This window comes from Nothoprocta perdicaria, unplaced genomic scaffold (genome assembly GCF_003342845.1).
Source record: "Nothoprocta perdicaria isolate Ctin4 unplaced genomic scaffold, notPer1 scaffold_21, whole genome shotgun sequence".
Taxonomy (NCBI): Eukaryota; Metazoa; Chordata; class Aves; order Tinamiformes; family Tinamidae; genus Nothoprocta; species Nothoprocta perdicaria.
In genome coordinates, this window is record NW_020455316.1 from 2,017,450 (window position 1) to 2,030,818 (window position 13,369).

At 39.3% G+C, this 13,369-nt stretch overlaps 1 protein-coding gene across 1 annotated transcript in view; it reads left to right on the plus strand.

Moving 5' to 3' along the window:
• The window catches only part of MDN1 (midasin AAA ATPase 1), an 86,094-nt gene that overhangs the window by 51,872 nt on the left and 20,853 nt on the right, over window positions 1-13,369 (plus strand). The window contains exons 64-78 of the mRNA XM_026038400.1: window positions 434-592; window positions 1,770-2,043; window positions 2,984-3,219; window positions 3,811-3,906; window positions 4,151-4,245; window positions 4,984-5,108; window positions 6,051-6,197; window positions 6,465-6,574; window positions 6,979-7,052; window positions 7,285-7,480; window positions 8,992-9,151; window positions 9,343-9,489; window positions 10,727-10,853; window positions 11,859-11,964; window positions 12,731-12,846. Coding sequence (XP_025894185.1) covers window positions 434-592; window positions 1,770-2,043; window positions 2,984-3,219; window positions 3,811-3,906; window positions 4,151-4,245; window positions 4,984-5,108; window positions 6,051-6,197; window positions 6,465-6,574; window positions 6,979-7,052; window positions 7,285-7,480; window positions 8,992-9,151; window positions 9,343-9,489; window positions 10,727-10,853; window positions 11,859-11,964; window positions 12,731-12,846 — 2,168 coding nt within the window. The remainder of the gene's footprint in view (window positions 1-433; window positions 593-1,769; window positions 2,044-2,983; window positions 3,220-3,810; window positions 3,907-4,150; window positions 4,246-4,983; window positions 5,109-6,050; window positions 6,198-6,464; window positions 6,575-6,978; window positions 7,053-7,284; window positions 7,481-8,991; window positions 9,152-9,342; window positions 9,490-10,726; window positions 10,854-11,858; window positions 11,965-12,730; window positions 12,847-13,369) is intronic.

The following is a 13,369-nucleotide window of genomic DNA, read 5'->3' on the forward strand; positions in this document are numbered from 1 at the left end:
TAAGCATATTTTGTTAGCAWCTCCAGATATTTCAAGGCATAAAGTCTTGTAAAGTCAAAGTGGTTGTCTAATAAGTGTGTGTGTATGCATATTATATATATATATATATTTATTTAAATAACTTTCTAGTGAATTTCTCTATAAAAGAGTTAAAATAGGGAACTGGAACTTGGAGCAGGATTCTGTATTGCATACTGTTGCCAATGCTCTTTCCTTGTTAGTTTGCTGAAGGCACAACCTAACCTTCATTCAAGTTAAATGGCTTTGATGGCTTTGATTCTTTTATTTATACTATTGCAGACCTAATATAGGTATTAAAAAGAAAAATAAAAAAGCCAAACAAGATAGATTCTGGCACAGCAGTGAGGTGTGATGTAGTCTTAAATGTGTAATCTTTAATTTGTGTAACATGTGCTGCTTTATGGTTCCTCAGGCCATTATAAACGAATGGGATGAACAGGAACGCCGTGCTCAAGAGCAGGAGGCAATGGAGAACTGTCCCTACAGATACAGGAGTAAAAGCCATGGAAATGAACAGAGCGAAGAAGAGGAAGAAAAAGAATTCAGAAGGAGATTTCCYCTTCACGGAAAGGTAACAATAGGACTCTGCAAAGAAACATAAAGGTTATGCGTATAATAGTTCCCTAGAATATGCCTTATACATAAAATGTAATGATAAATTTATTTTRGCAAAAACAGAAAATGTAGGATTGATCTTCAAATAAAAGGGTATTAGTCATGTATTGGAACAATAATTTCTTCTTGTTCCCTTTCCCTTCTGTCTGTAGAAGGCTCCGGATGTGTTTCCTTGTTATAAAATCTCCCGTGCTTCTGCTGRGTTACCCTAGGACATGTGACCCCACGATGACAATGTTCAGTTTTTGCAGTAGAATTCTGCAAACAATTCATGTAGCGAGTAAGGTCTGCTGAGGCTGTATGATCTGCGAGGGGAGGATCCTGCCCTTCTACTCAGCTCTGGCGAGGCTGCACCCGAAGAACTGGGTGCAGTTCTGGGCTCCCCAGTACAGGAGCGATGTGTGAGACTGGAACATCTCTCGTTGTTTGGCTTTGAGTTGGACTTGTTTAGCCTGGAGAAGGGAAGATTGAGAGGGGATCTGATTAACGTGTGTAAGGGGAGAATGTAGGGGGGAAGGAGCCAAGCGCATCTCAGTGGTGGCCAGTGACAGGACAAGGGGTAACGGGTATAAGTTGAAACACAGGCAGTTCCATCTCTGTGAGGAACAACTTCTTTCCTGTGAGGGTGCCAGAGCCCTGGCACAGGCTGCCCAGGGAGGCTGTGGAGTCTCCTTSTCYRRAGATCTTCCAAACCCGCCTGGATGCCGCCCCGTGCTCTGGGTGTCCCTGCTGGAGCAGGAAGGTTGGACTGGATGATCTCTGGAGGCCCCTTCCAACCTCAACCTTTTTGTTGTTCTATCATCTGTTGGGAATGCTCTGTCCTTAGTAGAACAAGCAGCTGAAGATGTCGGGGCTTCTTGTTTGACTGGACCCTGTTACTCCGTATCTTGCCCAAGCGTTGGCATGCAGTATAGAAATCCATGGGACACTTTTATGGATCCGTGGGTTGTAGGGAGGTATTCTGTTTCAGATTGACAACCAGACTGGGAGGTGGCCAGTGTATTTATGCAGTGGGAATTCCAAAGATTTAGCACATTGCCTCAGTACCCACCTCCTCACCGTGTGTGTCCCACAACCAGAAGGTGTTAAAGCAAGGAGTTACACCTGACGGTTGTTTGTAATGTGATTTGTAGGACTTTGAAGATATCACAGCTCAGCCAAGCCTAGAGGAAAAAATGGAAACTGTAGATGAGTCAGAAGACCAGCTGGAAGYTGATAGAGCTCTTGTGTCCAAGAGCTCCATGCAGACAGTAATGATGGTTCATCAGCAGTTGTGCTTGAACTTTGCACGATCCCTGTGGTATCAGCAGAGTCTGCCTTCGCGTGGAGCCCGACATTATCTGAATACGTTTCTCGCCTGCTATCAGACGGGTGCATGCCTGGTCTCACACTTCTGTCCCTTGATTGGTAAGGCTGCTAACATTTCACACGTTTGGTTCCAGCTCTGTACTGATCAGCTGCAAATGAATTGTACTGCAAGTCATGAAATGTTYATGTGCTATGGAAGAAATGTACAAAAATGTACAAAAACACTGCTTGCTTTTGCCAAAAAACTTGTTCTGTGTTCAGGATTCTTTCAGGATGTTTTAGTCTTTTAAGGGTTGTTTTATTTTTGTTTGGCTTGTTTTCTCTTCAGCTGTGTTGGTTAACTAAGTCTACTCCCTCATTCAAAATTTTGAACATTTTTATCTTGTTTGAGACTATGAATTTGCAGAAATTTCTGAGAGATAAAAAYGTTCAATTAAGGTTCATAAATTAATTTTCAAAGAGCTTCTGTATTTTTTTAATATGCACTTCATTTTTTACTTCAAAACATTGACCCATTTTGTGTGAAAAGCACATATTAGGATTAATGTTTTCCATCATTTCTCAGAACAGAGTAATAATTCATTTCTAATCTAGTAAGTCTGTATGTGAGCAGTTAAGAAAGAATGTGCAGGGCCCCGGTCCTGCTGTTTTTATATTAGCTCTGTGTGTGTGTGTGTCTCCCCATTGTGAGTCTGTTGCCCAGGTGTAATGTATTTGTTTAATTGGACTACTTTTTCCACAGAACCTTAGTAATATTTTTGTGGTAAATCTACTTGCTGTGAATTAAAAGAGGAACAGCATCCACTGGATTCTGATGTTACCACTTCTTGTTCAAAAATAAAACAGAGGATGTAAAATTTAAGTATGTGCTGTACTCCTTGTTTCTATCTCATTGCTTGTGTGGCATGTTCTTATATCTTCGTAATGCATACCACGATAAGGTTTGGGATAATGCTAGTAGGATACAGGGACAAAAAAATGAACTTTTTCCTAAGTGAAGAAAGAATGAATAGCATATCTGTCCTTTTTGGCTTCTTAGGTGCTGAACTGAATGACAGTCTTCTGGGAAGCCAACTTCTACTTAGCACCCTCCTACAAAACACCTTTTTTGAGGAAGTGACTTCAGATCTGGTGCTACACCAAGAGGGCCCATATGATTTTTACCAGCATCCTAATATTCAGCAAGTCCGACAGTGCCAACCCGTGCTTGATAATTTTGCTAAAGAAGTGAACAGGTTACTGCAGGAATGGCCTGAGCATCCAGTACTTCTGCAGGTAAAAGCATTTCAACAATGTTTTTAGGGAAAAAAAAAACAGTAAAACAGCTATGTGCAAGAAAGTATTTGGTAGTTGTGTGTGTAAATATATTTATACATACACACAAGCACACATACATACATATGTTCATTCATCGAGACACAAATCTTTGTTGAGATATTTTGAAATGATGCCTGTTTCTTCAAACATACTAATAATTTTCAGCTATTTGATTCATTTATGGAATTCTACATGCTATATGTTGCCTACTCTGATCTTAGTGTCGGTCAATCTGCAGTTCTTCAGAGATTTTTGAGGGCTTTTCCTATGTGTGTGGTGGTTTTTGTCTGTCTGTTTTTCTTCCAAAATGCCATATTTTTCATGTTATGGGGTTTTTTTTATGATGCTTTAAAAGTAGACATCCTTGGTACCACTTAACTGGAGCTTTGCTCTGTTGTATTTCTTAGACTAATGTATAAACTCGGAATCAGCTGGAACTCAGCATTATTTGTTTGTGCACTTTGGTCCAGAGCACTGGCCTTCTCTTGCAGAGGTAAATTTTACTAATCTAAATACACTTAACTTACATCTTAATTTTTTATTCTGTAGGTGCTGGTTGTGATGGACAGAATCCGGAGTTTTCCACTGTCTAGTCCTCTCTCAAAGTTCCTGAACGGCTTAGAAATCCTTCTTGCCAAGGCACAGGTATGAACAGTGCTAAAGGAAACTGTTTTAGTTCCTCTTCTATGCTTCCTTATTTGTATTGATATCATCATAAAAACAACTGAAAGCTTTCACAAAATAGGTGAACTTGCATGTAAATATAAGTAACAGGAAAATGCTACAGAGATCTAAATGAGTCTTGCCAGGGAAGGGTTAATTTTCTTTCAAAGATGTGAGATGGCTTGTTAAGTTTTGGTTTGKTTTTTTTTTTTTYCCCTCTCTCCAGGACTGGGAGGAAAACGCAAGTCGAGCTCTGTCCTTGAGGAAACATCTTGATTTGGTTACACAGCTGATTATCCAGTGGCGTAAACTGGAGCTGAAGTAAGAACTGCCCTCCCCTACCATGTCTAAGCAATAGCAGTAGGCTCCTGTTTTCATTACAGAGATGCATTCCGGAGCCTTATTGGCCTATATTACCTTAACTGTGGAACATCTTCCTTTGTGTGGATATCTGGGTGTGGGGCAGACTAAAGGGGATACCTGTGTTAGCTCAGAAAATGCATGTCCATGTAGTGTTGTTTTCCCTACTGAGCATATGTGGATGCCTTAGGTGTAGAGAAAGACAAATGTTTCCATTACTTCATCCTCATGTTTTCCCACCCTTCTCCTGTTTTCATCTTGGGGTTCATGGGCCAGTTYGTATACTTTATAACCCCTGATACATTTCCCTTAAGAACGGTTGCCCAGTCTCCTGGTATAAGACCGTGTAAAATTTACATATCCATAGTATGCCTTGAACAGGAATTCCACAGGTCTCCTTCAAGTTTTGTGGAAGGAGAACCTCACATTTTGTGAAAAATGACTTTCTTTGCTTGCTTTAAGCCYCTCTGGTTTTGTTTGATAGTCCCTAGTTTGTGTATTCTTTCCTATATACACAGTAGTGGGAAGGCAGCGATTTTAGATAGTTGTGTATCTTAAGCATATATATACATGGTTTCATCCTGCCCAATTTTCCTTCAATTTAGTAAAAGCTGAGGATAAAGTTGCAGTTGTTTGAGTCCAAACTGCCAAYATTTTGATTTCTGTTGCTGTGTTTKTTTGTGCTCTTCTTGCTTCCAGTTGCTGGTCAGCCAGTCTGGACAATATTACCAAGCAGCATGTAGAGAAATCCACAAAGCACTGGTTCTCAATCTACCAGATGATTGAGAAGTATGTACAAGAACAAACAGAAGGAAATGAGGAAGGTAAATATTGTCCTCCTATAAAAATGTGGTACAGGATGAGCGATTGCTAAGGATGCCGAAGTAAGGGCATAAAAACAGTGGAGTTAAAGGATGTAGCTCTTCCATGATAGTGCAAGATATTCTAGTCAGTGTGTGCTTCAGTTGGTATTTATTTCTGAAACCATACTTSTCTCATAGGGCTAACATTACCTGCAATGAAAAGAAAGGGAGATACCTGTAGGAGACACAAGAAAGGAAGAACAGGTCACAGTGAATCTGGCACATAGATATGTACTTTAGAATGAGATGTGAGAGGGAGGAAGCCTCTGTGTGCAGCTTAATCTTATTACATGCAGCAGAGTTTACATCCTAKCTGAAGTGTTTTCAGCATTCTGAACAAAGCTTAAACAAACCTTACACTGTGTTTGCTTTTGGGATATAGCTTGCCTAGCAAATMGCTAGCTGTTCAAGTTCAGGGGGAAGATTGTTCTCAGTATGTGGTCCTCCAAATGTTGTATGATCGTAAAGATGAAAGAAACATTCAGTCTTCTCTACTAGATTCTGCCTTGATGTTTATGGGGAATTAAAGAACTGGCAGTAACAAATTTGTGCTCATCATTGCTAGGAAAGGCATTCATTCATAGAAAATAGCAAATAATCTTGACTGCTCGATGCACTGTCAGACTGCTAGCCTCATAYGTTTTTTTCCTCTGGCTACTTCTTATTTTAAGATTAGAATCCACCCCTCCGTTTTCTCTCTCTCTTTTTTTTCTTTTTTCTTTTTTTCTCCTCTCCCAGTTTCTTCCTTGTGTAGTAAGCTTCTCAGTTTCTYTTAAATCTTACCTAGCAGCAGAGACCTGATATTGAGCTAGAAGTGTACAAAGATTATAATAATCAACATTTTCTATGTGGATTTTTTTCTTCCTCCCCTCCTTCCTCTTAATCTTTTTGGGCAACAATCAGAAACGGAGCAGATGAGTCTCCAAATGCTGATCAGCACCCTGCAGGCTTTCATCGAAGGATCTACACTGGGAGAGTTTCACACACGGCTTCAGGCACTGCTGGTTTTCCACTGCCATGTCCTGCTGATGCCTCAGGTGGCAGGAAARGGTAAGTTGGTACCATTACATGTGTGTTAAGTCTTCTTTACAAGACATTCCAGACTTTACATGCACATTGAGAGCTTGATTGCCAAGATTGCTAAGAGCAATCCAAGCTTCTACTGTTGCTTTCATTTCAAGAATGCTGTTGGCCTGTTTGCCCCATGCCTTGATTCAAGTTGTCTTTGTGTTTACAAGGAAACCGATTGTGTTTCTGTTGTTGGTACTGAGGAATGTCCTTTTTTGAAAGAAGCTTGTTACTATCTGTCCCTTCTAGATGTCCTGTGCAGCATCCTGTGGAATCTACATAATTATTATAAGCAGTTTTCAGAGTGTGTGGAGACCAGAATCGCTGAACTGCGGCAACCTATAGAAAAGGAACTTAAGGTAAAAGAAGCCTTAACTCGGACAGCTTGTTGGAGTGATTCGATGAACAGTGGAGCAGTTGGTGCTTGAATTTGTAGATATCTTGAAATCCTTGTGCTACTTCACTTTTTCCTTGGCAAGGAAATGATTTACAAGGCTGGATATAAACCCAGCCCATTTGAAGCCCATTTGTATTCACCACAGTTGGTTGTGTAGAGGCCTTAGCACAAACATTTTAACACATGCAAACACATTATTAATAGAAGATGGTGGCTTATGCAATAATTTCCTCTCTAACTAAATAGAAGGTCTTGCATTTTAAGACAGATTCTTATAGGTCATTAACTTTAAAGCTAATATTTCATATGCAAATCTCTTACTGGATTTGTGTAAGTGATCCCATTGATTATTTCTTTCATTAATAGGAATTTGTGAAAATTTCCAAGTGGAATGATGTCAGCTTCTGGGCCGTAAAACAATCTGTTGAAAAAACACACAGGTAACTAAAAGCTTGGGAGTAAAATGCCATTTGGGGACTAATCAAATGCCATATTTGTCTGTGTAACTAAATTTCTATTTTCTTGGTAGATGTTCTCTGTATGAGGTTAAATTGAAAATACTAGAATATTTCTTAAACCCATCATATAGTGAAACTGTACATACTTCGAGCATCAGGGAGACTTCAGATATTAGAGTGCTTTATAACTGYTCTGCTTTTCTTTGGTAACTAGGACCCTTTTTAAATTCATGAAGAAGTTCCAGGTTGTTCTCAATGAGCCATGTCAGCCTGCCTTGGTGGAAAGTGGTAAGGAGGGGCAGCTGGACTGCTTGCAAAGGCAGGAGGAAACTGAGAACACGGAGACCAGAGTTCAGAGGCTGAACATCACCATAAGAAAAACTTTGTGTGCTAAAACAGATGCTGATAAGGTGAGTTAGTTACTGATATGTAGGAAAAATGTTTTATGTATCCCCATGTATATGTTGCTTTTCACTGATTTATTCTGGAAAAAAAACATAGTTTTATCTGCTTGTCAACTTTTGGGTCTTTTCTTGTGTGTTCAGTTCTCTGTGGAATACCACAAGCAGGCAGATGTGCAATACAGAATGACAAATATAGGCTATAATACAGTAATGATAACCATTATATATTTTTGTCAAGTTAACTAGAGTATCATCTGCAACAACTCGCTAGCTCTCCAGCTAGAGCAGAAATAATGACAAGAACTAATGTTCTGTGGCATTAAGGGCAAATTTTCACCCAAAATGATCATCTGAAGCATCTGTGACTTCAGCTGCAGATTCTTTCAAACAGGGGCTCAGCAAACGATCATATATGTGTAATATTTGTGTATATGTATATGTGTATACATATGTATATATATATGATTAAATATAGAATTCTTTCAGCTGGAATGCTGTATGGAGAATACACTCTTTTGTCATATCCTGGTTAGGGCCTGAAAGCACATGTTTGAGTAGGTGCTCTCTCAGCTGGTATGTGATAACCCCTCCTGCAGTTACAGACACCCAGTTTGTTGTGTGTGTAATAAAGGTGTCCAAATCAGAGAGGAAGGTAGTTAATTTTCCTCCTGARTTAGTTTAATTTCACACCCATCAGGCTTTGTTAATGAGATGTGAGAAGCCAGTTGGAACTCCTCAGAATTTTGATGGAGGTGGGATGTTCAGTTACTCCTATCTGGAAGTTTCCAGGGTTTTGCTCATTTTTACCCTACCAGGAGGGTGGTTAGTTTTGATCTTGGCCTGTGACAGTCGTGAGGGCAGAGTAAAGAGGTRGAAACCAAGCAGTTATCTCTCCTCCCAGCCAGAAACCTGTAACTGATAATTAAGATGGTTTAATGGATCCTTTGTTTAATGAACAAAGACGTTATGAAACTACAAGAAAAAATATGAGACCTTGAGTTGAACAGTCCCTGCTGAACACTTTCAGACATACGTGTCACAGCATCATTGCTGTCACTTAATCATTTCTATTCACATACCTCTTTCAGTGTTCATGAGCAGGGCAATTAAATTTATGTCTAATAAGGTGTTCTTATCTTGCACTGTGAGGGCGTTAGTGTTTTAAGGTAGTGTAACCATCTTTGCACAAGTAAGGCCCAAGGAACTAACGTGAAGGAACCAGCGATAACCTCTATGAAGGAGGTCATGACAAACCATGAAGAGTGTGATCAGAGCATCTTCCATCTATCTGGCTGCTTTCAGAATGAATGTAGATCTGACGAGCATACACTGATTTTCCTCAAGAGTTGGTACTGATTGTGCTGAGGAGTGCATTGAGCAGGTTTGGGGGTTTTAGGTGAATGCAGAATTTTGCTCTTGTTTTTGCTGCAAATTACTGTTGTCTTGATTGAGGCTGCCCTGTCTGCCCATTATGTGTGTATGTGTATATAATCAAGACTGTTTCTTCTTTTTCTCAGAGGGGACTCCCAGAAGASTGTCAGGATGGGATTATGTTGCATGCAGAATCTCTTCAGTATCGTCTGCCTAAACTTACCAAAAAAATGCAGAAAATGTGTACAACACTTATGGAAAATAATTCCTTTTTAAGTTTACTGGAAAGTCTGGACGAATTCACAGGTTGAGTATTCTTGAGATTTTTATACCGTAAACGACCTCTGTAATATGAAAAAAAAATGGAACAGAGAAGGAAGAAGTTTCTATATAGCTATATAGATCCCTTCACAGACCACCTTTCCATGACTGGTTTGTGTGTGCTGAAGTTTCACATTACTTCCTTTTTTTTTTTTTCTTTTTTTCCTTCTGTACAGGTGATATCATTGATTCTGTAGTTGAACTGCAGAGCTTAACATTTAATCAGGCAGCAGATAAGGAGAAGCAGAAGTCGGAGGCCAAGCATATCCAGATGCAGAAGCAACGGGCTTTGTCAGAACTCTTTAAAAGCCTGGCTAAAACAGGTTTGTACTTAGTTCAAAAATACAAAGATCTTAAGCGTTTTACATTTCTGTTAATACAGGTAAATCTACCACAATATTTAATATGTTCTTGAAGYCACTAATTCATCAATACCTAGTACTACTTGAATCTGTTTCCTTTTCCCCGTGGACTGGGAGACTGACCTGTGTCCCCTTTATRCTTTCTCTTCCTCTCCACTACACTATATGTAAAACAATTGATTTTTTTGAAGCAGCAGTCTATAATATCGCTATTCAGAAGGCACTGTGCAGCTCTTGGTAATGAAGGGAAGCTGGTTGTTTTCAACCCATGCTCCACCCAAGCTATTAGTTTCCATTTCTTTTCTAGTTGTGTTAAGTTACTCATCAGCTGTTCAGTTACTGAAAAGTTCAGAAGCCAAGTAAAGAAATGCAGTCTCAGTGCCTGTGAGCTGCCCGACAGCTCTGCCAAACTGTAGCCAGAAGCAGAAGCTAAAAATAAATAAMAATTGGCAAGGTTATTTATTTAATCTGTCATTTTGACTCTTCTCTTTGAAGCTATAGCTTCTGGCCTCAAGCTGTGAAAAGCTCAAAAAAAGAAAGAAAAATACTGTTTAAATTGTATTTTTTTTTCTCTCTCTCCCATGGAGCAGAAGGTTGAAAACTTAAGGATTCCAATAAGAARGTTTGCTCTTAGTATAATCAAAGGGGTTGTGTCATGGCATTTGAGAAATAATTAAAATAATTCTGAATGCTTTGTGGGAGAGTTTTAAGTTGTCATATTGACTATTGTATATAGTTTGTATTACTAAATCAATTAATATGTGTGCTAAGTAAGTAGTTACTGGAAAACTGAGGTTTTAATTTAGACTGCAAACATGGGGAGGCGTAAGAGGGATGTTTGCAGCACTGCACTTTTCCTGTGTGTGGGCATGGTTGCTTTTCTACACCCACTGTTGAGAAATGGTGTCTGACARGGATTGCTACCCTGTGAAGTTAATGCTGGAGGAAGGATATGTTGCAGTGATATAATTGGACACTGGTCTTGAATTCCTTATTGGGCTCTGCCTTTGTTAACCTGCTGTTATGTGTTAGTTGTGTGTTATTCTCCCATTAGGAAAATACGAAATGTGATTGTCAAGATGAAAAAGACCGGCAGCTTTCATACCTTTATACCTTATTGACTTATGACTTATGTCTTTTTTTTTTTTAATACAAAAGAATAAGGGCATGAAGAGATGTCGTTCAAATGTCATTCCAGGTTTGTCATACCGGAAAGGTCTGTCTTGGTCCCGTTCAAAAGATTATCGGGAAATACTCTGCCTGCTCCCACTGGACTTGCATAATGCCTTGTCTGTAGTGAACTGCACCCGTGAAGTGGATGCCACGTATGTGCACAGCATTTCTAACGTTTATTTTGTATAAAGTGCAGCTGTAATTTACAGGATTAATTACATGTGGATTTAGAGCACTTCTGGACTTTAAATCATTTAGTATAGGGTTTTAAAGATGTCTGTAAGGTGGTRGGATTTGGTTTTATTTTGTTTGCTCTTTTACTCGAGTTTGGATGGTTTCAGGGAGGGCTTTGTGTTCATGGGTTTTGTGGATTTATTTTGTTTTGAGATTACTTCTCACTTTGGAAGTCTACTACATACTCRCACACATAGCTGATTAATATCTGTTATAAAGATTGACTATTATAAAGATTAGGGATTTTTTTGATGTTTTTGTTTTCTTTTAATTACGCTTTTGGCAACTCTAAGAACTCCCAACTCTGAGCTTTGTTATAAAAAAAAAAACCCTAAATTCCTCTAAACTACAGCCCATCTATAAGGAGGTTGTTAACTGTCTACATTCTGTCTTTATCATCGGTTAATGGAATATTTCAGGAGAACAGCGTAGTGGACTCCCCAGTAGGTATTTATGGAATACTYTCTATATTGAAATGGTGTTTTTTCAAAAGTTTCTGTAGTGTTTTTCAGGCAGTAGTTGATCTTATATCATGAAGACTTGCTGATTACTGACCTCTCCAGATGTAGGAACTTAGCTTGTCTCTTCATCAAGTACAAAAGAAAGGCTTCCCTGTCAGACTKGATTTAGCTGCATGAAATTTTACTACTTAAGTGCCACATGGTGACATATGTGGTATTGCTACTACTCTAAGTTTCCACAGGGTTTGTTTAGAGAGAGAAAAAAGAAGTGTTTTCTTATGTCTAGATGTGTAGTACTCTAGCAAAAATGAAGAGTTACAAGGCTATTTGTATTTGCACTTAAAATTAAATTTGCAAATAAAAATAAATCGCAGTTTTTTCAGAGGTTGGAGAGCTAGCCTGGTGTTCCCAGTGTTTTGGGATACTGAAGCCATGTCCCTTTCTAATATGAACCTTTTCCAGGTTGCTGACAGAGATCGGCTCTGCCTGGGAGGGATGCCAGAAGTACTTCTATCGGTCGCTTGCACGCCACTCCAGGCTTCAGGCAGCACTGCTAGCACCTGCCAAGGTAAACGTCAGGCTAAAGCCAGGCATCCTACGGGCATTATCTTTATCACTTTGAGTTGGAGTATTCACCCGCATGGATGCCGCCCTGTGCCCCGTGCTCTGGGTGTCCCTGCTGGAGCAGGGGGTTGGACTGGATGATCTCTAGGGGTCCCTTCCAGCCTCAACCCTTCTGTGACACTATAGGAAAACAAGGATCTTTTCCAGTTCTGAAAGATGTCACAGCTGACCACAGCATAAATGATTGGATGCAGAAATGGTCCATTTTGTTAACTGCTGTGAATGTGTGTTCAAAGTTTTTGTTCAGAATTTTTTCAACAAAGACATGAAATTAATTGTTGATACATCTAGGAAAAAGAATTATGGAAGGGATTTTTAGCAGCAGTTACATGTTTAAAAACTTAAGCAAATGTGGGGTTTTTTTTGGTTTTTAATTATAATTTTCTAAGATTTTTACTTTCTGTGAGTATAGTTTCAAGAAATATTGCTGTGTTGAGCTGCAATTTAGTATGATTGTGACAGAAGCTACTTGAAAATCAAATTTGTGTGCAGTTTATTTGAAAGAGGATGCAGAGAAAGGAAGGCAGTGGAAATTACAACTATACTTTTTGTCTGCGCTTTTAAGACTTGCTCAGTTAAGACTTGCTCAGTTAAACCATGACCTTCCAGCCTGCTCGGTGAAATAAAATGGAGGTGTAAAGAACACTGATGTCACTTGGCTTATTTCATTTAACTGTGCCCTTCCTTTGCTCCATGTTTGTTTTCTTCAGGACATTGGACTAGGCAGYGTTGAGCGGTGCAAGGGCTTCACTGCGCACCTCCTGAAGGTGCTCGCCAGGCAGAGACGAGCGCTCACTGCCCTGACAGAGCAGTGGGTCATCCTGAGGTAYGGTTGTGTTTCAGTGTTACACTCTTCTGGATGTTGGAAAGGGGTTTTACAATAGGCAGTTCTGCTTAAGAAAAGTGTAAAATGATCAAGTAGAAAGAATCACATCTCATTCCTTCAATAGAAACAAGAAAAAAAAAAAAGTTTTTAGGTGTCATCTATCATTGCAGTCAGCATTCTGGAATCAAAGTAATGGGGGGAAAAATGGCCTGTGTGAAGACCATGAAGTAATTACTGTAATTCGTTACAGGAAATTACAAAACAGCATATTACAAAGAAAAATTTTGAGAGAGTCTGAGGGATGTGTATTTTTGTTTTGTTTTTCCCAAATGTAGAGATACGTTATACTTGAATTGAGAAGGAAAAGTCTGCAATAAAATCTTTTTAGTTGATGTGATGCTTCATCTGTTGCTCACCTGTTTAAGCTCCGTGGTTTTGCTGAATCMTTGTGCTGCTTGCTGAAGTGAACCATAAAGCTTAATGAATTTGCCAGCGATCGTTCCCTTCATACACTATTTGATCC